The sequence below is a fragment of the Leuresthes tenuis genome, unplaced genomic scaffold (assembly GCF_036924035.1).
Source record: "Leuresthes tenuis unplaced genomic scaffold, fLeuTen1.0.hap1 SCAF_14, whole genome shotgun sequence".
In the NCBI taxonomy this organism is placed as follows: Eukaryota; Metazoa; Chordata; class Actinopteri; order Atheriniformes; family Atherinopsidae; genus Leuresthes; species Leuresthes tenuis.
Genome location: NW_027325368.1, coordinates 7,174,456 through 7,202,037, shown reverse-complemented (window position 1 = coordinate 7,202,037; position 27,582 = coordinate 7,174,456). Strand labels below are relative to the sequence as shown.

At 39.9% G+C, this 27,582-nt stretch overlaps 2 protein-coding genes across 6 annotated transcripts in view; one reads left to right on the top strand and one right to left on the bottom strand.

Annotated features, from left to right (window-relative positions):
* Positions 1 to 12,840, bottom strand: part of glis1a (GLIS family zinc finger 1a) — a 42,955-nt gene extending 30,115 nt beyond the window's left edge. The window contains exon 1 of the mRNA XM_072364465.1: positions 12,753 to 12,840. The gene's annotated coding sequence lies outside the window, so the exon portion shown is untranslated. The remainder of the gene's footprint in view (positions 1 to 12,752) is intronic.
* Positions 12,841 to 19,132: 6,292 nt separating this feature from the next.
* LOC140268923 (heterogeneous nuclear ribonucleoprotein C-like) lies at positions 19,133 to 27,506 on the top strand. 5 transcript variants are annotated; one of them, XM_072363922.1, is made up of 9 exons: positions 19,133 to 19,271; positions 22,062 to 22,165; positions 23,478 to 23,746; positions 24,817 to 24,889; positions 25,082 to 25,129; positions 25,219 to 25,385; positions 25,950 to 26,108; positions 26,210 to 26,385; positions 26,911 to 27,506. In XM_072363922.1, exons 2-9 carry the CDS (start codon positions 22,161 to 22,163, stop codon positions 27,016 to 27,018), a joined length of 1,005 nt encoding a protein of 334 aa, XP_072220023.1. In that variant the 5' UTR covers positions 19,133 to 19,271; positions 22,062 to 22,160; the 3' UTR covers positions 27,019 to 27,506. The 5 variants fall into 5 exon arrangements, with proteins under 5 accessions (XP_072220023.1, XP_072220025.1, XP_072220024.1 ...); XM_072363924.1 differs by having other exon boundaries at positions 19,134 to 19,271; positions 25,995 to 26,108; XM_072363923.1 differs by having other exon boundaries at positions 19,134 to 19,271; positions 25,079 to 25,129; positions 25,995 to 26,108.
* Positions 27,507 to 27,582: the final 76 nt, after the last annotated feature.

Below are 27,582 nucleotides of genomic sequence, written 5' to 3'. Positions count from 1 at the left end.
GTACGTTCCAGGTTTGGACAATATGTTTGCAAGAGAACAAAATCTCATAAGTTTGTCTGGCTCCGCATTAAAGAAAACAGAAGAATTACGAAACAGGTTTCACAACTGTCGCTTGTGTCTTTATAACAGACAAGAGAGACCAGTATCCAAGTAACGGACGGAGGTCGCTGAAAGCTGAGAGTTTACACTTCGCTGAATAAGTCTTCCACCTTCAAAACATCTTAATCCTGTTAAATCAATTTTGTTAGCTTGTGGTGCAATAATAAATCCTAATTTACTTTACTTTCAGGTCACCTTTGTTTTTCCAGAGGAGGTTAAATGATATGTGCTTTACCAACAGCAGCCTGTTATTCATTTTAACAGATAAACACTTTCACACTCAGAAAATTCACCACACATTTGCACAAGAGGCTGCTGTAAGGCCTCAGATGAGCTTCTTACTGGTTTAATTTCCACAGCTTTGTAACTCTTAAAACTTTCTGGAACAACAAATCAGGAAAAAAACTACTTCTATACACGTTCCAGCATGTGCTGTCCTCTACAGTCAGCATCAGCAAACCATTGTATATCACTACAGTTGACACATTTTCTCAGAATTACCTCATGACCAAGAATTATATAATGTCTGTCTAAAAAATGCAGACCTAAACTTAGATGATATAGCAGCAGATATGTAGATATACTGTATGAATCTATCTGTGATATTCCAAAAACAATGAATGCCAAAAAATAGAAGGAAGATCACTTAATTGAGGTCTGCAGCATTGGTTTGGTCACAGTTCTTTTAAGGTCCCACCACAGTATTTCAGTCAGACTGAAGTCTGGACTTTGACTGGACCATTGCAACACCTTGATTCTTTTCTTTTTCACACATTCTGTTGTAGATCTGCTGCTGTGTTTGGGATCATTGTCCTGTTGATAAGCCAGTTTCAGCCCAGCTTTAGCTGTGGGACAGATGGTCTTACATTTGACTCTAGAATACTTTGGTATCCAGAGGAGTTCACGGTGGACTCAATGACAGCAAGGTGCCCAGGTCCTGTGGCTGCAGAACAAGCCCAGATCATCAGCCCTCCACCACCATGCTTGACAGTTGGTATGAGGTGTTTGTGCTTATATGCTGTGTTTGGTTTCCTCCAAACGTACTGCTGTGCAAACATCTCCACTTTGGTCTAGTCTGTCCAAAGGACATTGTTCCAGAAGTCTTCTGGTTTGTTCAGATGCAGCTTTGCAAACCTAAGCTGTGCTGCAATGTTTTTTTTAGAGAGAGGCGGCTTTCTTCTGCAACCCTTCCAAACAAGCCATACTTGTTCAGCCTTTTTCTAACTGTGCTGTCAACATGTTAACTGAGGCTTTGTTGTTGCTAACATAAATCTAAATGCTTCAGATCAGTAAACTGACAATTTCTTCTATTATAGCTGCTCACCCTTGCTGGTGATCAATTAATCAAGGGTATGTGATGATCAGCAGTTGGCTGCAACTTACCTTCTTAATTACTATGAAAGCAGTGCAATAGAATATCTGAAATAGAAAAGAATCACAGTGTCGCAACAACTGCTATTGCAGTGCGTCATTGAATCAACACTGCAGGCTTTCATAGAAAAAAAAACAGAAAGCTGGAAAGTCGAACTGAACTGAGTATCTAAGCATAAATACAGCTTGCCCCTTGTTTTACACACAGTTGTACAAATCACCTTAAGCTACTTTTTCTGTTCTGTTAAAATAAACTTTCCATTTTGACAAACATAGACACTGATAGAATGAGGTAAGCATTCACAAAAAGGACTCTAAAGTGAGAAGGCTTCAGAAACTTAACACTTCATGTGGACCAAGAGCTCCAACAGGAAGTCAAAACTAATGACAGACGATGCAGAAACACAGTCCTGCCAACAACCAAGTGCACAGAAAGTCTGGGGACATTCATGCCACTGATGAAGACCACATGGCTGACAGCTAGAAGGTGCCACCTCGTTACGGTGTGCCAGTCACACTGCATCCAAGTCTGTGTGAAAAAGGTGTTGAATACATTTTTTTCCAAACAGAAACCCCTGAAGCATCCAAGTGAGTAACGAGCTTAATGAAGGGAGCAGTGTGAAGCAGAAAATGCACCATGACAAACTTCAATGTCGATGCCAATCAAGACACAACCACAAATTTATGCTCAAATTTAGAGGCTCAACCTAAAGATTAGGCCTATTCAGGTGACAAACCACTGATGCCTATGGAAACGGCTTGAAACTGAGGCAAGGAATGCAAAACTGCACCACAGGACCCCAGCAGAGGAGGTGATTACTCTACCATCCCTGTTTATATGGAAACTCCAGCTGGAAGAAGCAAAACGTGAAAACGAGGTGAGCAATCACTCAAAGATAAAGGAGTGTTATTCATATTGCAAATAACCTCAAGGCTCAAGTGGTTACGGTGGTCTCAACGCTTGGGAAAATAAGAAAACACAACCAAATACAGAAGCACGCTGCAAATAGCACAAACTACAAGGCAAATAAAAAGTGATGTACTGGGACAGACTTGTTGTTGCCATGGTGACTCATAAAGTAACCAAGGTCGACTATTCATCAGTGCCACTGGAAAATGAATGTGTTGAAAGTTTGTTTTTTTCAAAGTTAAAATGGACTGATTCATATGCAACTGCTATGTGTTATTAACCAATGTTAGCATTTGTCTTAATATTCATGTAATAATTAAATTAAACTAAAAAAATAGACTTCATTCATTCAAAAGGGCTTTTTATCCCTGATAGTTTACTTCAGAACGAGCTCAGTCAAACCAAGAGCACCATTACTAAAACTGTACACATATTATTCCACATTTTTTAATAAAGCCTTCAGTGAAACCACCACTTTTTTCTTTATATTCTTCTTCCAAGTAATCAGACTTTCTTGTAATCTTGAAATCTTCTTCCTGTAAGCGGTCTTGAGCAATAGTTCTCCAGGCTTCCTGAGAGTGTTTCAAGGTTTTCTTTGGATATTCACCGCTATTACACAGATTTTTGTTCCATTCCTTGTATCTGACCATTTTCAGTGTCTTTTGTTGTCGTTTTTTCTTTAAATCTGCTTAACAATGACCTATGATTCAAGTTAAAAAAAAGTTCCTAACTCAAGACATGAATCAGTGTTGTGTCCACACATAACCGACAACTTAGCAAAGAGACAGTTTTAAAGTGTATCTTTAGGCACTTTATTACCAGCCTGTCACACATCATTTGTTCCCATTTCTTTAGTTGCATCGATGAAAAATGCCAAAGATAGTACAGTTTGAGAGACATGAAATAGTATTTCTGCAACAACAAGGTGATTCAGAAAGAGCCATTAAGTGAAAACTTGGCATATCTCAGCATGCTGTGCAGTGTGTCATTAAAAATATGAGGAAACTGGACAAGTGGAGGACAAAAGAAGAAGTGTCAGGCCTAAAAAACTATCTACAGCAGATGAACAGTATCTGAAAGTGGCCCAAGCCTCATCAGAAATGGTCTCCATGGAAGGGTGGCTGTCAAGAAGCCATTCTTAAGGAAGGGAAACAGGGAGAAAAGGCTGAGCTATGCCAAATGACACAAGAAGTGGACTGAAAATCAGTGGAAACAGGTCTTATGGAGGGATGAATCCTCCCCAGAGCCCGGACCTCAACATTATTGAAGCAGTGTGGGATCATCTGACAGAGAACGGAACAAAAGGCAGCCCACATCCAAAGAAGAGCTTTGGGATGTCCTTCAAGAAGCCTGGAGAACTATTCCTGAAGACTACTGAAAGAAATGACAGAAAGCTTGTCTGAGAGGGTTCAGGCTGTGTTGAAGAATAAAGGAGCTCATACCACAAATTTATAATATATATATAGATGAATCCTGCATTTCTGAAGGAATGCATCCTTGCAAATGTAAAGAACTTTATAATTTTAGCTTAAAGAATTTTTTTACGATTTATTTGTGCCGTCAAACGAGGTTAAACTTTCAAATCAACAGCATTCACATGTTCCAAAATCCAGAATTTTAAATGCAAAGAGTGAAAGTTCGGTCACTTAAATTAACTTTAAAAACAACATTTTATTGCATGATAAGAAGGGGACTTGGCTTCCCGTCCTTGGCTCTAAAGCCCGGATGTCTCATTTTGTTAATGCTTGTTACTTTGACTCTTCTCTCCTCGTGGCTCCTCTTCTTGTATCTCTGATGATAAGGACTGAGACACAAAGAGAGGAGAGGGAGATTTACAATTTGGAAAATGAGATAACGGGAAGCCCCCAGACAGAAATGTGTCTTTTTGTCAGCACTGCATCTTTTTAAAATCCAAAATTGATTATGGAGCTATAAATCCAGTGAATGTGTACACTCTGTTTATTAAGAAAACTAAATCATATATGAATCATTAGATACTATTTTTCAAGTTGAATTCATACATCAGTGCTAAAAAAACTGAACCCAAATTACAGATTAGATTGGTATGTCTTGAAATGTGCAGAAAGTGCATTTCAGTAGATAATTTTCTGAAACAAATGTGAACCAACAATAAATCAAGCACAATGAAACAAAGTAAATCCTGATGATATGTGCATTAACTCACCACTGATCATATTAGATGAATAAAGATGATCTATAGGAAGATAAATATCTGAAAACAGAGCATGATTCCTGAGAGCTTAGCTACTATATATAATGAACTGACACCTGATAAATGATTTCTGTTTTTCTTAACATAAATAAAGACTTTATCACCATAAATTGATGCAGAAAATGTGCCGATAAAAAAATCCCCACCAGACACCCACCCCCCACTTAGTGTGTACCCCAAAAGTTAAAAAGAAAATCTATTCGCATAATGCATAATCACACAGCATATAACACACTGATCCGTTAATCTATTCCAGATTTACTTCTTAAAATACGGACAGAAGCTGGCTCTCTTTTCTAGCCAGTAAATCATAGGTTTTGTAAAGAAACTCAATGCATTCAAAAAAAGAAAATATTATTATTAGAAATATTAGAATTATGGTTTACTGTGTTAGAATCACTGTAAAGATCTTGTAATTAGGACAAAAAGTACTGTGGTGTACAATGATCACCACCTGAGAGGACCCAGACATTTACATGCAGGTGTGGATCTGTGAGAAACTTTGAGCACAGATGGCAGGAAATTCCAGTGAAATGACAGTGGCTCAGTCCAAACCACAGGACAGAGCCCGTGGACCAGATACAGAAGCAGCACCTATAGACCGGTTCTGAAATAAAAGCAGCCTTGCAAAGTTAAAACTCTCGTGAGATGAACCTACCCGGCGGTGGGATCTGACTGTGTCTTTCCAAACAAAGTTTGGGTGGTATTTGGTCTGAGAAAACCTATTAAAAACAAACTGTGTTTTACATCGAGTGGTTTATTGTAGCTGATGTTTGGAGAACCATCAGTGTTTCAGCCGGTTGATCAGTCAGGACGACATCAACCAGCACCTTCCAGCGCTGCTCTGTGTGACATCATGGGAGAGGTCGTGTGTGACCCCAACATAAGAACTGCCTCACATTAAGAGTTTGTTTTTCTCTGCATTTGACACAGTGAATTATTCTAATTGATCATAATTACCTGTTACTGTTGGCTGAATGAATTGTTTAAACATGTTTAAACAATTTAAACATCACTTCAACGTGCAATTAACACTTTAATTGTTATCTACTGTGGCTTTAAAGTCACCATGAAAACAAATTGAAAATCTAAAAGTTTCTACATGATCTCTATATTCACCATCACCATGTTTGTATCTAACCCAGGATCAACGGGAAAAAAGTATATCTGAAGGTAAATAACATGTCGTTTTGGCATCTTTTTCACATTACTTATATGCAATTCAAGTTTTAAAATAACAACTTGTGTACGTGTACTTTCTTGCAACACAGGCTCTTTTATGGCTTTTTGGTGGCCTGTGGACATGACATGGAAGCTCCAAAAAGCTCAAGTGAGGCGTCACTCAAAAGCCAAGAAGGCTTAAGATAAGTTAAATATCAGGCACATCTGCCAGCTTATTTTAAGTGTTGCAACGGGATTTTGTTGGGATTACACTGGAGAAACATCTTTAAAGGCTAAAGGTTTTACAGAACTGGACAAGATATCATGATCAGTGGATCAATGGGAGGCTTTTTATGCGAGTTGCCTAAATGTTCTAATTTTTCTTTTGATTGTTTTCTGTGCTGATTTGACGTGATGTGGGTAAGATGCATTGAATAAAATAAAACAGCAGGCCAAGGTTTCCAGAAAATATGCTGCATGCGCAATCACTTAATCACAGGACTTGTTTACACAGCGAAATAAAGTAAAAGACAGATGGCTGGCTGTCAGTCTTTCAAGATGTCAACCAAGTACTTTTAATGCATAACAAAGCACCAGATGAAAAACTGTAATCCCATAGAGGGATAACTTACAATATGCAGCAAAGAGATGGTAAAGAAGTATCCCAAAAGCTGAAACTGCCACACGTGCCTCCTGGCACATTATGTGACAAAATGTGGTCCAAAACACTCAAACAACAGGAGAGAAGCAGGTGTGTAACTGTTTATTTAGCTACATGTACCGGCTGAAATGAATAAAAAGTGAGAGTCTTAAAAAAGGAAAGAGGCCTTGAGGCCGCCTAAGAGACACGAAGAAACCACTGCAAGTGGACAACTATAGCATTACTGGAATGGCAAAGAAATTGTTGGAGTCATATTTCAAATATATGGAGGGAAGGAAAGAAGAAGATCTACAGAGCACTGCAGAAAGAAAAAAACCTCACTATAATTCATCAAAATGAATTAATACTTCAAATGCACACTCGTTTCAGGTTCTGCTCCTAATTTTGCTAAATATATTCATGCTAAACGACACTCTGACCAACAATTATCTATGAAAACTCAGATCCTGGTTGAACATTTCTTTCTTGTGTATGAAAACTGAGCAGCTGAGATGAGGAGAGCCGTGTTCATCTGCTCCGTAGATTCTGTGAGGTGGTGTAAATAATCTGGACAGTTTTTGTTCATTTAACCAGTATATTTGCTGCGCTTGTATGTTAGTCCTAGGTGGCTCTCAGTAATAATATTTCAACTTTATTGGAACAAGTCCCTCAACACTGAGTCTGGTCCTCTCTTTAGTGAACATGTCCCAACACAAACTAATGCAAAAATGGTTTCATGTTGCTGCTGGTCATGACTACATCCCCCGTAAGAATTACAGTTTCATTTGACATGATCATCTTCTCATGTCTGTGGGACGCTTCCTCCTTGTGTTTTAGTTTAATCTTTATTGCTGCAGCCTTATTAATTGCACTCTCTGCTCTTGTCCTTTGTGCTTCCACAACATCAACATCTGATTTTAGAATTAAAGGGAAATGAACTCAACTAGGCTGGATTGATTGTTTGAAAGTTGTGTGTCTTATTTTAATATTTTACTTAGTTACCAAAGGCAGCACAGCTTAATAAAGTTGGATGAAAAGCCTGAGAGTATATAACAAACACAGCGAAAAGCAGACAGCAGGCATTTAGCGGCTAAAGAGACTCCTCAGAAGTAGACCCAAATAGAGCCTAAAGGAGGTTGAATTTTGTACTTAATCTGAGCGGATTTAATATTCACGCTAAATATGGTTTGCATTAGCAAGATGTTTATCAGCTTTATGAGGTAACATCAGTCTTTTGTTATGAGTTTTGCTGCTTCCAAGGGGATAAGAACAAACAGAGGATTAAAAACATGCTGCATAGGTGAGTTTATCAGTCCTGAAGCGAAATCAGTGTGGTTCTCCTTTCAAAACCTGATGCGACCTGAGTGTTTTTTATATGTCCTCACTGTTTTCAGGCCATGCACAGGTTTTTTTCAACAATATCATATAATATCATTGCAAAGACAGTTCTTTGCATCAAAAGTTTTAGCTCTCAAATGTTCTTTTATGTTTCAATCTGTCTCATCTGACACTGTCATCTGAAAGCATCTGTCACTTCTCTGGGAAAACAAATCTCATGTTTTTTTCTTTTCAAAGACATCACCGGTCTCTTGGCTCTTATACACCAAACCAATGTCGAGAACCAGCAATGACAAAAGAGCCCCTGCTGGATCTTCTCACGTCTCCAGCATTTGTGCTGGCAAATAGCGCTCAAACACAAAGATCGTGTCCGACTGCCAGCATGGATGCCCGACCTACACCTGCAAAAGAAGATATAGCTCTCCAGTGCAGGAGGAGGTCGAAGTCTATTTAAAACATTCAACAAGGAAAACCAGAAGACTGCGTAAACATTTGAACAAGCCGTGTTTCAAAGAAGCTAGCTAATCAATTCAGAATAATTCACTCCTGCATAATGAAATACCAAAAAAGCTTTGTAATGACAACCTTCGGTTTTCAGTAAAACACTCAGCTGTTAATGCAACTCCAACTCCAAAGAGATGAGATGCTGCATGCAGACACAGAGTGACATGATTTTCAAAGCTCTTAAACCAGTATTTTATTCACAATGGAACAGACAAAGCACATCAAATGTTGAAAGTAAAACATTTTACCATATCATGAAAAATATTTACTTATCTTGAACTTGATGGCAGAAACATTTGTCAAAACACTTAGGACAGGATCCTGTTTCCCACTGTGTAGCATCCCCTCTTCTTTTAACAATAGTATGTAAATATCTGGGAACTAAGAACACCAGCTTCTGGATCTTTAGGAGAGAAATGTTGTCCCATTCTTCTTCTTTGTTGTATCTTAAATGTTTTCGGTTGGTTAAAGGTCAGTTTAGCACCTGGACTCTTCTACTATGAAGCCATGCTGTTTTAATAGATGCAGTATGTGTTTTAGCATTGTCTTGCTGAAATATGAAAGGCCTTCCCTGAAAAAGAGGCTGTCTGGATGGGAGCATATGTTGCTCTAAAACCTGTATGTGGCCTTTCCAGATGTGCATCAGTTCCATAGGCACTAATGCAACCCCATCTGACTAATGTAAGTCTGATGATCCCTCTTCTTTTTAGTCCAGAGGATGAAACATCCATCATTTGCAAAAAGAGTCTCAAATTTTGATTCCTCTGACCACAGAAAAAGTTTTCCACTTGGCTTTGGTCCATTTTAAGTGAGCTTTAGTCCAGAGAAGCATCAGTGTTTCTGGATCATGTTCACATGTGGCTTCTTCTTTGCATGATAGAGCTTTAAGCTGCATTTGTACATGGCACGATGGTCTGTGTTCACAGATAATGATTTCTGGAAGTGTTCCTGAGCCCATGCAGTGATTTCTTGACAGAATCATGCCTGTTCTTTACGCTGTGCTGCCTGAGGAGCTGAAGATCGCAGGAATCCGATACCGACTATTTTGGACATGTCCTCTGTGCACAGGGATGTCTTAAGACTCTCAGAATATTTTGATGATCTTATATACTGAAGATAAGGGAACATTTAAACTCTTCTAAAATTCCATGTTGAGGAACATTTATGCAGAAATTGCTCCACAGTTTTTTGCAGAATCATGAACCTCTGCTTAGCTTTACATCTGAGAGGCTCTGCCTCTCTAAGGTGCTCTTTTTACACCTAGTCATGTTGCTGACCTGTTGCCAATTAACCTAATTAGTTACAACATGCTCCTCCAGATGATTCTTTTTAGAACCATCAGCCCTCTGTTGCCCCATCCCAACTTTTTCTTAAAATAGTAAAATGTCTTACTTTCTATGCTTTTCTCTATTGAGAATAAACAATTGGTTTATGAGATTTGCAAATCATTACATTTTTTTTTTTTATTTGTTCAAGATTGGAGTTGTTCTTTTGAGTCATACATAGACATTTCTATTATGAGTAATAATTCCACCTAATGACTCTGAATCATTAAGTCTTTCAGCCCAGATGTCCAAATGTCGATTCAAATCTAAACACAAGAGGAGAAACAAACTTTTGTTTAAGTAATTTGTTTTCCCTTTATGTACTATGAGAATACCCTGAAGCAAAGTTTAGAATTTGAAATCATCATGTAGAGATAATGTACTCTCCATGTATAAACTGGAACTCCTTTAAACCCACTAATTCTCTGGACTGTGCTAAGAGGGAAACTTCTGGGAGTTGGAACAATTTAGCAAGTAAACACAGTTTATAAAGATACTGGCCTTCAGCTAATACACACCAGAAACAATGTTGAAACAGTTACCTCCAATACTTGCAGCGGGTCATATTACCCAGCTTTGTCACCCTTGGGTGTTGCAAAAGAGCAGGTAACTCTGGCCAGGAATAACATTTCTGAACCAAACCAAAATGAGCTCTGCGTATGGGCAGTCACTGTTAATGTCCATGAAAGGTATGCAGGGTCCAGGCAGCTGAGAAAAACATGTGACGAACCGCTTCATCAGCGTGCTGCGGATACAGAACGACTGTCATAAAACACCAGTTCAACATAGAATGACATTGGATGTGACAAATTCAGCCTGCGGTAACAAATATTTATGTGTGAGACAGCAAACCCGTTTCTTGCCCAACACTGATGAAACCCATATGATCAGAGTTGTTTCCCTGTGACTGTGGACCCTTAATTAAACACATTAGGTCATCCTGCTACGTAATATAAACATGAGTATTAAAGGCAGCTTAATAACAAAGCTGTGACTTTAAATGAACTCAATCGGCCACCAGTGGGAATTGCAGTAATGAGTTGTTTCCATCCAAATGTTGCTCAAGTTTTTATCAAATTTACAAAATATCATCAGAAGAAAAGCTGAATTAGCATTTTTTTTTCCCATCTGATTCCATTACGCAAATGTCCAGAAGAGGGCGATTACATTATCAAAAGAAGGTGATGCTCAGGTTAATGGAAGCGTTTAGCTTTTGGGGAATACCTGTGCTGCACCAGGGTGTGGTTGTTCGCACAGTCACCTCACAACAAGAGAGTTCCTGGTTCGAAACTCGGCTGGGGGCTTTGGAGTGGAGTTTGTTCTCCTGTTACACGTGTGGGTTCTCGCCGTGTACTCCCACTTCCTCTTACCATCTAAATCCATGCATATTAGATTAACTGGTGTTTCTCAGTTGACCCTAGGAGTGAGTGCGTGTGGATGTTTGTTTTATTCGGCGCTGTGATGGACAGGTGACCCGTCCATGGTGTACTCTGCCTCTCACAGGGTGGTAGCTGGGATAGGCTCCTGCAACCCTGAATTGAGTAAAACAGGTATAGAAAATGGATGGATGTACCCAAAGTAAGAGAGCCTTGATAACAAAGCTGCACATTACTGGGAATCTCAGCCAGCTTCATGATATTGTCACAGTGTTTTTCAGACGCAAATAAGAATAATAAAGAGATTGAATTTCTTTCCTTCTTGAAGTTGACCCACATGTCACATAGCTTTATACCAGCTGCATGGCGTGTGTGTTGCACGTGGTGAACATCGTGATTTTCGCCTTCGGCTCCCATTTGAACAGATTATAATATGCACAACACTATTTGCTTTTATCTGATGCCCATTCGCCATCAATCGAAAGAATTTAGTCGCCCAAAGAATTAACTGTAAAACTAGAAAATAAGAATATAAAAAGTGATGATCAATTCAGCTCTGTATTGCTGGTTATGTACGTATGCTATTTTCTTGCATAGTAGAGGTCAGTAACAGTGCATTTTTTGCCTCTGAACCCCTCCAAGGGTTAATCCATCCATGTTGTAACCCAATGACACTCTTTGACTCTGTTCCTTATAAATAAAAACTTTGCATTAAGAAAACAACCCACTCAAACTGAAATGCTTTTGTTATTCTCTTCCCCTGGTGTGAAACTGAAACGAACATACGGATCATCTGCCAATCCAAACAAATATTTCACATTGACACAAATCTTGGCTCGCTGCTGTTTCCCGCTTGTAGCGCCATGCTTCATCTGAACACTTGACCAAACAATCCGAGCATCTGGTGAAATAATCAACAAGTCACTGGTACTGATCAACAACCTGATCAATCTCCCAATAGCACATTAACGTAATTTTGTGCTCTTTTCGAAACAGTGCAAATCTTGTTTATTGCCTTTTTAATAGCCACATACATAAGATTAAATGAAGAAGATCATAAAAGCTACAGTGATTTAACCCTGGCTTCACGCACCTCTGTGCCATAGCATTGCAAGCATAAACCACGATCCCCCAGCAAACGCTCTATGCCAGTGATATCATGAGACTAATGATTAAAACAAGCCTCCTCATCTGTTGGACTTTCAGTAAGCCAGATTTCCACCCCCTGCGCAGCACTTTTCATTCCAGCAACATTACATAAATCAGTGGGCTGCAGAGGAGTGGAAAGGAAGAGTCCCATAAGTAATAAGAAAGAAAAAAATATCATAAAGAACCATTTGAGTATGAGCTCACCACAGTGTTGAGCACCCACTGTATTAATTCCTCAAATCTTTGTTGCACAATCAAAACAAGTTCTTGTGTAATCCATGATATGGAGGTAAAATTAAAACAGAGAATAGCTTTTCTCTATCACAACGTGGAACTATTCTTCTTGTCAGGGAAGGTTTTCCACATTGATCAGAAACTATTCACAGCTTTCTGCTGATACATGCACCAACCGTTACTTCATGTCTCAGCTGGAGTCAGTTCACAGAAATACTTCTTATTTTACCACTTTGCTTATTGTCACATCACAGGAATCAAGGTCACATCATCACCAGAAAAGGTTCAAATTAAGCATGCAACACACACCGTGCATCACGTGGTAACGTCGTGAACTACATTATAAAAGTGTTTCTACGAGTAGAAACTTCATACAACGGGGACAGATTTGCACTGGGAGCGCTGCTCTTACCGTATTGTGTCCAACCATCCAGCTTGTTCCTTGATCTTTTCCTCGCGCTGGCTGCACGCGGACTGTACTTCCCACTGTCACTGCGCGCTCAAGTCAGGGGCTGCATCTGCTTTGTTGCTCGCGCGCACACGCTAATCCCCCCCAAACACACACACACACACACTTTTTTTCTTTTTTCTTTAATATGGTAATACTCGCTCGGATGTGCTCATGGTACTATTTCTGCTCTTTTTCTTTCTGCTGTGAACTATGTACTCTATATATGCTTTTCAGCCGTTTTTATTTTCATAAATGATTCATCAATATTTAATAATGTACAATTAGAGTAAAAACAACGAAAACACCAGTCAAGGAAATGGAGATTAAGAATTATTTGGCTGGAGAGGTAAAATAGATCAAGAAAACGGGCTACTATTAATCTTTTTTAGTCTTTTTAGGCTGAAATCTTACTCCAAAAATTCATTTAAACATACTTATATACATCCATATACACAAGCACACTAGCTGACATACATCTTTGAAAACTACCAGAAGCAAACACTGACTTGATATCAATCAGAGGTAAGGCCTGATATCTGTAAAAGGCTGACTTGTAGAAATTAGTTTTAAGTCGTCATTTGACACAAATCACAGATTCAGGAGCTGGGTCACCTCTGGTTGTAAAATTAGAACAGGGGGGTTGATAAAAGGCCTCGATCTAAAGATAAGGAAACCCACTGGAATAAGGGCTCAGCATTTTCATATACGAAGGTGCCATTCCATGCAGGGCCAAAGATGATTTCTTTAATATTTTTAAATCAGTTCAGACTATTTCTAGTAGCCAATGAAGGGAGACGTGACTTATGAGGAGCCTTATTGCTATATTCTGGATCACTTTGAGACAGGATACAGAGAACTGAGTGAGGCTGGCAAAGACAGACTTACAGTAGTCTAAACAAGAAAACGTCAAAGCATGCAACAGAGTTTCCCTGTTACATGAAAGTAGTGGTTTAAGTCTGATAATATTCTATAATATTCTAATATAGTTGAAAGAAAGAAACAAGACTGAAAACCCTTTAATGTGAGGATAAAAATTCAAACATTGATCAAAGTCAACACAAAGATTCCTGAAAGTGATCCTGTTGTTGCCAGAGAAGAGACCAATAAATTTAATTACCACAAACAGTCCAAGCAGATCACAAGAATCTTCGTTCAAATTTCAGCAAGTCACCGTTTCATATACTATTCATGAGTAAAATTTGAAAAATGGTCCCACAAATGCTATTCTAAACTATTTTACAGTCTTTTATGCATTTGTCATTAAATCCCTGTTTGGGTGTATGTGTAATCTGTCTTTGAGTGAGTCCTTCATTGTAATGAAATGGTCTTAGTTTGGTTTTTGGATTATTTTTGTGGTTTTCTGAATATCGCAACTCTGTTTAGAGTAATTGTTGAGTAATGAAAATAAGTTGTACAAACCAGCTGGATGCTCTCAGCTCGCTTATTCACCTTATATCAACTGTAGATTCAGTAGTTTTCACTTCCGGGTACTATTATGGTGATTGTCCCAGTACGATCACACACTTCACAATTTAATGCATTTAAACATAACTTCTAACTACCAAAGTAACAAAATGTGTGTTAATTAAGTACCGTAATTAATTTTGACAGCCCTTGTATATACATATATATCTGTATATATAGAGATATATAGATAGATATATCCATCCCTTTATGACCACAGTGTACCATCTTGTGATGGCTACTTCCAGCAGGATAATGCACCATGTAACAAAGCTCCTATCATCTCAAACTGGTTTCTTGAACATCACAATGAGTTCACTGTAATCCAACGGCCTCCACAGTCACCAGATCTCAATCCAACAGAGCACCTTTGGGATGTGGTGGAACGGGAGAGTCACATCATAGATGTGCAGCCGACATATCTGCAGAAACTGCATGATGCCATCATGTCAATATGAACCAAAATCTCAGAGGAATGTTTCCAACACTTTGATGAAAGTATGCCACTAAGAATTAATGCAGTACTGAAGGCAAAAGGGGGTCCAACCTTTTACTAGCAAGGTGTCCCTGACAAAGTGGCCAGTGGGTGTGTGTGTATATATATCCAACAGAGAACAGATCTTATTAACTAAATAACTTTATATTCATTGGAAATCATTTTAAAATGTCGGCACATCTGCAAACACTGAACCAGATCAATCTCACAAGAAAAAGTCCCCCTGTTTAAGAAGTAGTGGATTCACAATCCATGGTCAAATTTGAATTGTTGCTGACACTGAAATAACACTAAAAGGACGTCTCTTAATATTTGGAATGAACAGAATAAGAGAGAAAAAAATGTCTATATTCTGTAACCAAAATCATTTAGTAATGTCATGACTTACCAGCAAACAGCTGGTATAACTTAAATAAGTTTGAATTTAGGGTGTATTTTTAGTTTTTAACAAAACAAACAAGTTAAAAAGTGTTGGGGTTTTTTTCTGTCCTGCTTAGGCTGCTACAAAGTATGTTCAAACTGTGAGCTAGTTTCACAGCACCTGTTCTATGGATAATGTTTATTCCTTCAAATTTCTGTATGATATGTGCTTCAGAAAGCGCCTCACTGTGCTTTGATCATGAATGAGTTTATTGAGAGCTCGGTCTATGGTATTTATGTCACAGTTAGTTGCTGCTATGAGGTTTTCCAACAATCACAAAGTGTTCTTTTCTTTTTGTGTTGTGATTTTTCACATTTAATTGGGCAGTTTTAGGTTACTGCATCTAATATTCAAAGAGTGAACATAAAATCTTGTCATTTGGATTTATAGAACACTAATTAATTTAGTGACTTCTTCAATTAGATCAAGTGGCATCCTATCGTTTCATTTGAATAAAAACTTTTATAGTCCTGAGTGTGATAAGTGCAACACTTCTATTGGAGCCTGTGGTAGTCATTTAATTTACTAACGAGGCCACTGAATAAAACTCATTGGAATATTCTTGCAGTGGCGCACATGACTTCATGGCACCTCTCACTCACGGACCTTGTGTTAAAATAGAAGGACATAATATTGTGTGCAACTCTGAAAAGAGACCTGCCATCTATTGATTTCCAGTACCTGCTGCACACAGATCAAGCAAGCTATCAGACCTCGAATAGCTGCATGTGTGCACAGAACGGCATGTAATGCACTTTAGACGAATACATCTGCCAAACTAACACAAGATATTTTATGGTTGCTTTCTCCCTGTACGGTTAACCACTATTCCTATATAATAACTGATAGTTCACATGGCTTATGAGTTCACATGGCTTCTCTTCACTTTCTGGTATTTTTATTTCCAGTGGTTTCCCTATAATTTTAGCTCAGTAGGTTTGAGGTGCTCAGCACTGACCTCACACTGACCATATTCTGGTTTCTGGTCTGTGCAGTTTCCAGTGGTATCACTGTCATCGTCAGCTCTGTATAATTTATTCTTGGGTGAAAATTAATGGCACACATTAACATCCTATCACTGCCTGCTGTGACATGCAGAAGGTGAAGTGCCTCCTCGTTGATCCCACATTTGTCCACAGCGTCCAACAGCCTGTCAAACATCTGGCTCGTGCACTGTTGAGACTGTCAGAAATACACAAAGGAGGCAAACAAGCAGAGAAACTTTTCATCTGCGTACAAGACGGTAAAAATGCACGTCAGAGTTAGATTTCTGATTCCTGAGATGATGCACAGAGCTGTAAACAAGCCCTCTGGGACAGTGCTCTAAACAAAACCAGATGGGCAAAAACAATTCACAAAAGAACATATTCTCCATGAAAATTGGGACATAGGGGGTTTTCACTGTTAACTAGATACAGAAAACAGCTGGTATCATTCTGTTTTGTTTGCAGTCCTTTTTCACTGAAATGGCAAAATGAGAATTTAAGCAAAGGGTCACATGAAGCTTTACTCAAAAGTAAAACACACATCCTTTGGAGATCTGCCGCTCATTTTCATCTGAGTTAATGAAGCGAAGGCCAAAGATATCACTGGGAATTATGTGTTGAAGTTCAAATTTACAGAGTAGAACGGTTTTTCCAGATTTACAAGACCTTACGAGACTTTTTGATATAAAAGGTTTTGTATTTCATGGAGGTCATAAAAGGGTTTTGACGTCATGGCCTGCAGGACGGGGCCCACTAACTGGTTGCAAAATGAATATATAAAAGGTCAAAATATGGTTTACAACATGGGAAGCAAAACACAAAATTAAGAATAAAACTATTCATGTGGTCAGAAAATGTAACTGATAGTACCTCTTCTACTTTAGTTTCCTGGTGTAAGCCAAATGACTTACAGCATGAAATGTTTATATCCTTCTTACTTCTTTTGGATGTTGTTTCTCTTCTGTTATGAAATTCTAAAATTCTCACCCCATCAGGCCTCTAAAAACATATCATAGGTCTTAACAGGGACCAATTTAGATCAGAAAATCATTGTTTGGTGAATGACTTGCGTCAGATTTGCGTGTGATTGTTCAAGAGGTCACGAGCAGATATGATCTTACTTTAGATAGTTGCCAGTCAAAACAGCTGGGAAACATTATAGTGAAATAAAAGTTGCAAGTGTAAGTCATGACACTGACAATAACAATGCTCGCTTTATCTGCGTTTTATCAACACATAAATGTGTTATGGAGAATATATGTTGTTCCGCACCTGTACACTAGAGGACCTCAGCGAGTTTAGCCACTTCTGTGGATTTCTTTCTTTCTTATAACCCTCCTGATTGCACACCTGCTGCTTAGATAGGTTTGCGTGATTGTTTCAAAGGTAGTTCTGTTAATCCATTTACTAGCTCCTCTATCAGAACATCAAAAGCCTTTTGGACAGCCTCCTAAAGTTTTATTTTATCTGTCAACTTCATTTGTGAGTCTGATTGAGAAAGCAGCTTTATTTAGTATTCACGCCAGGCAAAAAATAGAATAATCTGCCCAGAACTGGTGACAAAATAATCAGCACTACAATGTTTTTTTTATGATTCTTCCACAGTGCCACAGCCTTATTTTGGATTGTTTTCACTTGTTTCTCAACAGCAGTACTTCGTGTTGCTCAACTTTTCACAAACCTGTTACCCAATTAAAAAGGTTGCGCATTGTAACCTCTGCCAAATTCTACTGTGTCACAGTAATGCCAGGCTCACCTGTCATCTAATTTATACCAACATCGCCACCTCCTGGTTGACTGTGGTAATAAACCACAGGTCTTTACGGAGAGTCCACAAGTTATGTTCAATGTAATTAATTTCAAATGTATTACAGACGCAGGGTCTAAGACAAAAAAATGCACACAATTAAATAACATACAAACACACACGAAAATATATCTTGAAAAATAAAAATGTATGAAATTGTATCGTATTCTTCTAAATCGTACAATATAGATTTTAAAAAAGTTCATTTTCTGCACTGCACCATCTCGATCTCCTAAATGATAATCCCATGATATAATTACAGGCAACTTGAAGTCTCTGCAGACCAGCTTTTCTTTCATTTGACCACAGGTTTGCAGAATAGAGTAGCATAAATGCCAAAAACAAAGACATCCTTACCCCATCTGTGCATGCACTTAATATCAGCAGAATTTTTGCTTGAGCATTGTCTATAAATATCCTCATCATCTGTCATTTGATCATAATCAACATTTCTTAGGTATTTCTGAGGTATTTAAACCCATTACAGACACTAAGGTTACTATCGGACCATTTAAAATGTGGGTACCGAAGACATTTGTCTTCTTTAGTTCTACAAACCTCAGCAGCACTCTTACTAACATTGTATTTGATATCATGTTCACTCCACATGCAGAAAAAAAATTAAACGAGGTATGATTTCCAGTAACTATTGCAACACTAATCTATAATCTAATCAATTAGGCACACGGAGTTATTTCACTTAAATACATATTGCCTCACGGTCCCCACTGTTCTGTAGCCGAAATGAGTACAATCCCTTTTTATACTCCCATCAAATAGCCTTTTATACCAAATAAAAATATTAAACAGTTGAGAAAAATGTAAGAAGTGGCAACAGTAAATTAGGTCTTGTGACACAAAGTAAACAATAAATGCGCGTAAAGAGAAATGAATATGCCTTACAAATAACTTATTATAGTTACTTGTTTAAAAAGGAGGGAACAAACATGAAATTAAAGGCCTTTGTTGCTTCGAAAAAGAAAACAGATAAATCAACACCAATATATCAAGAGATTTTATTTTGGAAGCACGGCGTAATGATTTCCAAAATCAATTGTAGAGCTCGTTTTGATTATTAATTTGTACCGGTGGAGCGTTGCTACTTACGTTAACACCTCTGTTACAAACTCCGCCTATCCCGGACTGGCTTGTGATACAAAACCAACACACTTGCCCACTGCTGCGCCATCGCCCGTTAACGTTAGCTCGTTTGGCTAGAAGAAAGCTCGATTGTGCACCAAAAGGACGACCTAAATAATTTGACAGATTTTACCGAAAGCAAGACATTTTGCTCGTAAAGGTCGTGGTGAGTATTTTGTCCCCAGACATTTTTCATTTTTCCTTCCTTTTTCTTTTGTTTTTGGATTTTTTTTCCTACGATGCTTTTTCTATTTTGCCAGTGGACAGGACATAATGTGCTGGCTAGCGGGGTAGCTAGCTTAGCTAACGTGGAAATGCTCGTCCCCCTCAAAGACTCGAACGATGCTTGTTGTTTTTAGAGACAACGCTTTGGATGCATATTAGCTACAGATTCTCCTATTTTTGCAAGTTTTGTCTAGTTTGAATTTTTCTAGCCTTTACATTGAAGATTTTTCCTTGACGGGACTGATTTGTTTTTTTTGGCACGCTCTTAACGTTAGCGCTAGCTAACGGCGTCAGAGGCTCAGTTGCTCTGGTGGCCGCAGCATCCCCCCGATCCACGATTGATTACTGATTATCGGCTGCATATTTATCAGAATTTTGCAAGTTTTGGTTTTTGCAAGCACAAGAACTGGTCATATTGCTGTGTATTTTTTTCATGCTTTTCAATTGGTGGTTGGCTAACGTTAGCCATGCTAGCCGGCTTTGAGCCCCCGAGGCTAGCGCAGGGCCTGTGGTTCACACTGAAGCCTGGCGGTGGCGCTGTCGCTTTCAAGGCGGGTTTTGTGGATGGTTTAGGTAATTTTTAACAAAAACATTCCTAGACTTTACTTTTCTGGCTCGGTCAGCTTTTTAAGGAGTTTTTCCCCTCCCCGATTTTTCTTTTTCTTTCGCATGATGAGTGAATTTTTTTTTTTTCTAATTTTATTTTGATTTTTCTGATTTTGAATGCGCCGGACTGCCAGCGGCCTTGGGTTTTTGTTGCATAACGTCACAACAAACATTTGATTAAACATTTTATGAGAAAGATGACTGTTTAATGTGTACCAAATTCAAACAACGTCCTTACATTAATCTAAAGGCCGTAGTTAACACCCATTAACTCTGTTTAGGACCCAATCCTAGTTCTAGGCCCTCCTACTAGTTTTTAGCGCTGCAGGCTCATAGGAATCAGCTATTTAAGGCTAAAATGTTCTCGAAATCTTTACCTTGGCATTTGCCAAATGCTCCGTTCGTAGTTTACATCTGAAAACTCCTCATTTTTTAGGATGAAAAGACCAACAGCCCTCAGTTTAAAGAGAAACCGGACTCCGTACCTGCAGAAAATGGAGGGAAGATGGCCAGTGGATCATTTGTGTTGGGCCTTGGTCTTTATATAACAGATGGAACCTGTGAGGAAAATACCGTTCATGTGAAATAAAAACAAAGTCATTCAAACCAGTGTTGCCAGGTGTTGTGACAGTAACAAGCAAACAGGGCTGTGAAACTATACAATCTTGTTTTTTAGGTAATGATATCAATAAAGAAAGCCCTGAGACACACATATATACATACATAAAGAATTAAGTTGCAGCATAAATCCACCCAAAAACATAATGGAATACAAGTAGACCTGCAAACCAGCATTAAAAATATATTTCCATACATTCAAGGCTAAAAACAAAAAAGCTACAAGTCTACTTTAAATCAAAGCCTCATCTCTCCCATAATCTTCATTAATGTTAGCATTGTTGCTTTTATGTTCATCGTTGACACAATAAATCTCCATTTTTGTTGTCCCTGCTGCCAGCAGCTGCTTAGATATGTTCAAGTGATTCAAATGAATCCAGTGTTTTAACCCAATATTTGCTGTATGTTTCCGCTTTGTTGGCAAAGTAGCTGCAGGAACTCCACCCTGTGTGACTAGTCTCACTGACTGTCTTAACAGCTGTGCGGATGGAGGAAGAACAAGGTTGGAGGAGAGGACAAAATTTCATTTTTATTCTACTTCAAATGGGCAAATTTAGATTAAGCCAAAATGAGCTAACCCACCAATCTGTGACCCAAAGTTGCTTAAATAAGCCAACCTGGCAACACTGATTTCAAACAGAGTTTTATGTTCTATAGAAAGTTTAAAGGTTCTGGCACTTATCACATAAATGAGTGTCGATAGTGAAACCTCTTTTGTTTTCACTGAAAGAAAATGGAGATGTTGACGCTCGGCTCCAGACTTTTGATGATGATGATGATGATGATGATGAAAGTGCTCGTGTTGACATCATCGGACGCTGTGTTTAATGTTGGTTTATTTGAGTGTTGGTAGGTGACGGTTCTGCAGTGTAATGTCACTCTGCTCCTCCTTAATCAAGCTGAAGGAAACATATCATTTATGAGAACTGGGTCTATGAAAAATCCTATCTCCAGTAGAGTCTGTCAACTCTTCAGTAATCAGTGATTGCTTTCAGTATTTCTAAACATGAACAAAGAAAGCTCACATTCTCTGTTTGATAAGAGACGTTCACTTTCAGTCTGTAGGTGTGTCCAAACCTTGGACTGGTACTACATGTTATTATCTTTGTTAAACGGCGTGTGCTTAACTTACACTTGTAAAGGGTCATCAGACACATTGATAATAAAGTATCAACTCGGCTCTGAGCTGCTTCAACCACTTTTCATAAAGGCTTCACTTATCAGAGCATTTGTCGACCGACTGGTGCTCAAACCAGCACCCTTTCTTAATGGTGGGAATGTGATAGTTTTGTGTCGTGTGTTTTCAGAATAGATTTGATATCGCAAAGCAATAGATGTAGTATTTAAACATGCATTGGTGTCTAGTTTTAGCCCCCTCAGTGGCTTGCTGGAGCTCCTCTTTCTGTGTTTGCCTCGTCACTGACTCCTGCACACACTCCAGCCAGGTAAGACTTGGTACAAGATAACCCTGCCCAGCTTGACTGAGGTGTGTTTTCTGTCACCTCAGTATAAATCGAGAGGGGCGAAGGTGAAGGTCAAGACACCAGCCCAAACTGAGCCCAGCCACAGTGTCAAACATCAGACGACAGCCCTGCACACAGACGCTATGGAGTGAGTGATGAATGTTAAACCCCCTCCCTCTCCCCGTCAGCTCGGGGAGGTTACTGTTGATGCCACTTCTGTTTTCATGTTTCCAGAGTCGCACACAAGGCCCTTCCTTGTGCCAGAAAAGTTATTTTTTAACCTGTTTAATGACCACATTGAGCTCGGTTAAATACGGCCAGTAGAGTTTACACAGCCTGCAAATTCAAGCATGAATAACGTACTGTTGGTGCTTTACTAATGATTTGGATTTGATTTTGACCTTTTTAAATGTATTATTGTCAAAACTGCTTTTCAAAAACACCCGCTGAGAGAAATGAGCATATCAACCAATAGGTTAGTTGGCGATTATTATTGCACAAAAGCATCAACAGGCTCTCGGATAATGTGGAGCCATGGAGTTAAAATACTGAGTGCCAACCTTCTCCTGATCAGGCCTGTGATGTACGAATACCTCTTTCAGAAGTTCCTTTTCTGTGTCACATGGTGTGGTGTTCAGTGGGTACTAATGATAGGAAGTCATTTGATCTCACCGCTTTATGTTCCTAAATCTGATGAATAACTCTTTGGTGTTTGTTGGAGTAGAGGAAGAAACGGTTTTTAGAAAATTAACTGTTAAAGTGTAATGGGTAATAACCTTAGATAAGCACGTGGGGGGGGCAGAACTGCTCTGCGGATGTGTGTCGATGCAGTTTGTAGCGCATTCCTGTGATGACTCATTACATTGAGCTTCGTCTTTGCATTAAGCAAAAAAAGACAGTTTATGAACAGTAATTTCTGCTAATGTGGAACCTGAGGCTAATCTTACAGCACAGCTGTATTTACACATTTTTTCACTTTATTATATTAAAGGGACTCCACAGAGGCCGGCTTTAAAAGACAACATCCTGCATTCTTAACAGCAGTAGCTCATCTGCGGTCACATTTAGTTATCAGTGTCTTTTGGGACATTTGCATGAAGCCAAGCCATGCTTGTGCCAGTCCTTCAGTCACTCACTGGTAATGTGTTTGAGCTGATTAAAGGCCTCTTGATGCTCGTCTTTAAGGGGCTTCTCTGGTTTGTTATGACACTGCCATTACGGCCTCTTTGATAAATAAAGAGGCCTATCGAAGCAACAGAATAAGGCTGAGTTTCCAAAGCAGATGATAAGTCTTAACTTCCTCCACCTTACTCCTGTGCCGTCATGCTCAGCTGTCGTTGCCTTGGCCTTCATTCCTCAGGGAACCCTGCAGATCGTCTGGAGTCATAGTCCCTGCAGCTGGGTTTTTGGTTCACGTCCTGCCTCTAAATCCTTAATGTGTGTGTGTGTCTTTCTGTCAGTCGTTCACCTACCACCTCCAGCCTGATGGCCAGCAGCAACGTCACCAACAAAACCGACCCGCGCTCCCTTAACTCCCGGGTCTTCATCGGTAACCTCAACACCCTGCTGGTCACCAAGGCAGATGTCGAGGCCATCTTCTCCAAATATGGGAAGATCGTAGGCTGCTCCATCCACAAGGGCTACGCCTTCGTTCAGTACGCCAATGAGAGGAACGCCCGAGCCGCTGTCGGCGGGGAAGACGGGAGGATGATAGTGGGTCAAGTGTTGGGTGAGGACTCGGTCTTTGTGTGTATTTCAAACAATATTACATCAAAGAATCCTTTTCTAGAAGATTGATCACACTCACAACTGTAAAATCTGAGGAAGTGTGAGCATGACGCTCTTTTTCACCCTTTTTGGTTGTGTCCACTGTAACCTTTCCTGCAGTTGGACTGTGTTTAAGAGCAGGATATAAAAAGCCTGAAGGTTTTCTGGAAAAGTGAAAACCGCCCACTAAAAGCTCATTCTCATAAACGACAAACATGAAATAATATCACAGCACTGGCCTTTGTTCCCCTGGAGCTGCCATCTGCTGCTTCAACAAAGGTCACTTAATGCCATTCAACACCAGACTTTATGTGTGTTAACCGAGCAGGAGTAGAAAACTGTTGTTGATTTGTAAATTAGGAAGTTCCAGAACAATTAGACTTCTGTTTCAGAGGCAAAACTTGTGTGAACGCAGCAGGTTGTGTCCTCTCCTGAGTTCTGCCTGAGTCCTGCTTTGTGTTTCTGTTTGCCTGCAACGTGCACGGCTGTGTCACGGGGAGTCATGGTGCTACGAAGACAACAGCTCCAGTCTCCGCTCGTGTCTCCGTGCACTGAGTGGTTGACCACTGTTTATCAGTATAGAAACCAGACATTTTGCCACTTGAGCAGCTACTGCAGAGTATGAAGGACTAACTTTGACCTACATGCACACAGGAAATGCTCCGAAAGGTTTGCTGCTCTCACTTAACCGATGACTTCAGACAGTTTTAGACTGCCCTGAAGAAAAATAACTGCAAGAGCAAAAGATACATCCCAGATAAAGGAATTTACAAGTGGTTGTAGGCTGCAGGGATGTAGACTGTAGTCCAATTGGGACATTGACTTTAGATAAATCCAATAACAAATGATGTGAATGGGGTAATGAAACACAGTTAAATCTAAGAGGCGCTGCTGTCAGTGCTCTTATGGAAGGAATGTGAGGGGAACATAACATCACGATGCTGGTAAAACCACCACCGCTGAAGACACTTGTGTAAATTTAATGTCCGTAAGGCCTTGGCGTCACTCTCTGATCGATCTGTTGCTCCTCAGACATCAACCTGGCTGGAGAACCGAAACCACACCGGTCAAAAACCACCAAGCGCTCTGCAGGAGACATGTACAGGTCAGTTTGTGTGATAATGTTACAGCTGTTGGACGTTTTTCTCAGTAAAAACACCACGAGCGAGTGTTGCCACTAAAGATGAAGTTTGCGGTCTAAAGAGAACACCAGAAGGAATGCAGTGAAACTGTCCTAATGGCATATTTCCTCACACCGACTCTTTGTTTGCTTTGTTTGCTTTTCCCCGTATAGCAGCTCTTCATTCGAACTCGACTATGATTTTCAGAGAGATTATTATGACAGGTGAGTGAAAGTGTTGAAGCATTTTGTTTACATTAGCAGGAGCTCATGGGATTTCATTGAATACTTTCCCCGCTCTTGTTTGACACCAGAATGTACTCGTACCCGTCCCGCGTCCCCGCCCCGCCGCCTCCTCTATCGCGGGCCGTGATCCCATCCAAACGCCCGCGAGTCAGCCTGAGCGGAGGAAGCAGCCGGCGGACCAAAAGCAGCTTCTCTTCATCCAAGAGCAGTCAGAGGACCTCGTCATCCAGAGCAAGTGGGTGTCCCGACGGCCTCGTCACTGCATCTAAAGCTCCGTAGATGTCTATATACGGGATTTGGGTTTTCTGTGGGTGAACAAAAACAAGGCAGTTTGTTTAAGTAGTGGCTGAAGACGACAACAAAGTCCTGCACAGGTTACGATGGGGGTCACAAACAGCCAGACCGGATTAGAATCTAATCTAAGTAACCTAATCCTCAACAACACTAAAGCATGACAGTGACTCTGCAGGTAGAAATAAGTAGGATTTTCTTTTAAATGTTTGTTACTTAAACTCCAGCTTTCCCTCCCAGTAGTTATGATTTAACCTAAAAGGAAATGAAACCTTCCATGGTCTAAACCTCTCAACTTCCCCTTAGTGACAGAAGACCTGGGACACCACAGCATGTTTAAAAACGACCACAGCTGAAGGATTCCTTTTTACAGACCTTTAAACTTTGACTATCTGTCTTGCCTGGTTGAATTTAGTTTTCTGAAGCACTTTGTGATAAATGACAACACTTTTCTTCTTGCACTTCACATAAATTCACATGTTCGTTTTACTGGGAAACGTGTTTTCAGCGTGTGGAAAGGAGAGTTTCACACCTCCCTCTCATGTCCCTGCAGTGAGAGTGGATGAACTGCAGACCATCAAGCGAGAGCTGAGCCAGATTAAAATCAAAGTAGACGACCTGCTGGAGAGCCTGGAGCGCATGGAGAAGGACCACAGCAAGAAGTCGGGTAGGAGGTTTTGGTATTAACCAGAACGCCTTCCAGTTTCTCTTTGAGGTTAATAGATGACATGTTATCGTGAATGAATGTTCCCTCCTGTGTGTCAACAGCTAAGAGCATAAAACCAGAGCCAGGCGAGGTGACCTCCCCCCCACACTCCAGCAACAAGAAGGACGACGGAATAAAGAGGGAGAGGGAGAGCCAGGACATGAACGACTCAGATGAAGAGGAGGAGGACGATGAGGAGGACGAGGAGGAGGAGGGAGACCTGCTGGAGGAGGAAGAGGTGGGATGTGATGTCAGAGTTATTTCATGTTCTGTAATGAGTCGCCGGTGAAATGACACAAGCTTTAAACGTATTCCTGTCTTACAGAAAGAATAGTTACAAACAAAACTCTGACGGCTTAACTTCAGTCAGACTCTGAACGCCTCGTGTCCTCATAAGTGGACTAAAGATAATTCTGAAATTTAGACTTTTGTTGTGGATTTCGGGTAAACGGTGAACAGACTAACAAGGACGTGTTGGACGGTCGCATTCAAGCGAAACTTTAGCCGTGATAGCCAACGTTAGCATTAAAGCTGTGAAACGTACAGAGTTCATGCACCGTGTTCACACATCATGCAGCATTTTTGTGAAGGCCACGCATGGGAAAAAGTTGGAGAAACGCAGTGTGGACGTGCCGATGGCGTGTTTTTTCATCTGTCGTCTGTATATCTATGATTTTACAGGCCGATCAGTCGCATACGTGTAAACCAAGCTTGAGGCTCGCAAGGCTTTTTAAATTTCTTACATTTTTTGCTACTTTCAAAGGTGAAAAGTCAAGAGAGGGAGGAGGACGAAGAGGAGGAAGAAGAAGGAGAGCATGTGGAAGGAGATGACGATGATGCAGACAGCGTGAACGGCGATGATGATTCGTAGACTTGGACCACAGCGGGAGAGGCGGCGTACTCTACGAGGAGCTCGGACTCCTGTTTTAACACTCATGTTGTAGATAGAAACTCAAACGTACAAACACAAGCATGGTGCGCACACCCTGTCACATCCCTGAAGATGTCCCCTTTTTTTTTGTTTGTTTTTGTTGTCTTCCAGTATCACTGTAACGGGAATAGATAGCTGTAGGTTTGTGTTTTTACTTGTCTTCAGGAGGAAGGCAGGAACATGGACTGGTTATGTTCTGATGTTCTCAGAGGCAACAGCTCGACGGACATGTCTTAACGTGAGGGCGGATTTCAGCAACAAAAGACAGTTTTTAGCTTCTGTGTCTTTTCTTTCTTCTTCGGTGAGTTTGTTTGACCTTGTGTGTCTGTATGTTAAAGTCAGTTCTTTTTTTTCTTTTTTTTTATATATATATATACTTTTCAGTTTAACTGTAAAGGAATAAATTGCAATAAAATATTAAAATCAAACATGCGCTTATGGTTTCTTTTGTGCGGGGAAATTTTGTGTCTGAGTTTGTGGCAGCTTTGGCCACAAAGCTGTCAC

Excerpts from the sequence above, each read along its gene's own strand:
- LOC140268923 (XM_072363920.1), top strand. Across the intron at positions 24,890-25,078 it reads TCTGCAGGAGACATGTACAG|CAGCTCTTCATTCGAACTCG; the intron begins GTCAGTTTGTGT and ends TTCCCCGTATAG. Across the intron at positions 25,130-25,218 it reads CAGAGAGATTATTATGACAG|AATGTACTCGTACCCGTCCC; the intron begins GTGAGTGAAAGT and ends GTTTGACACCAG.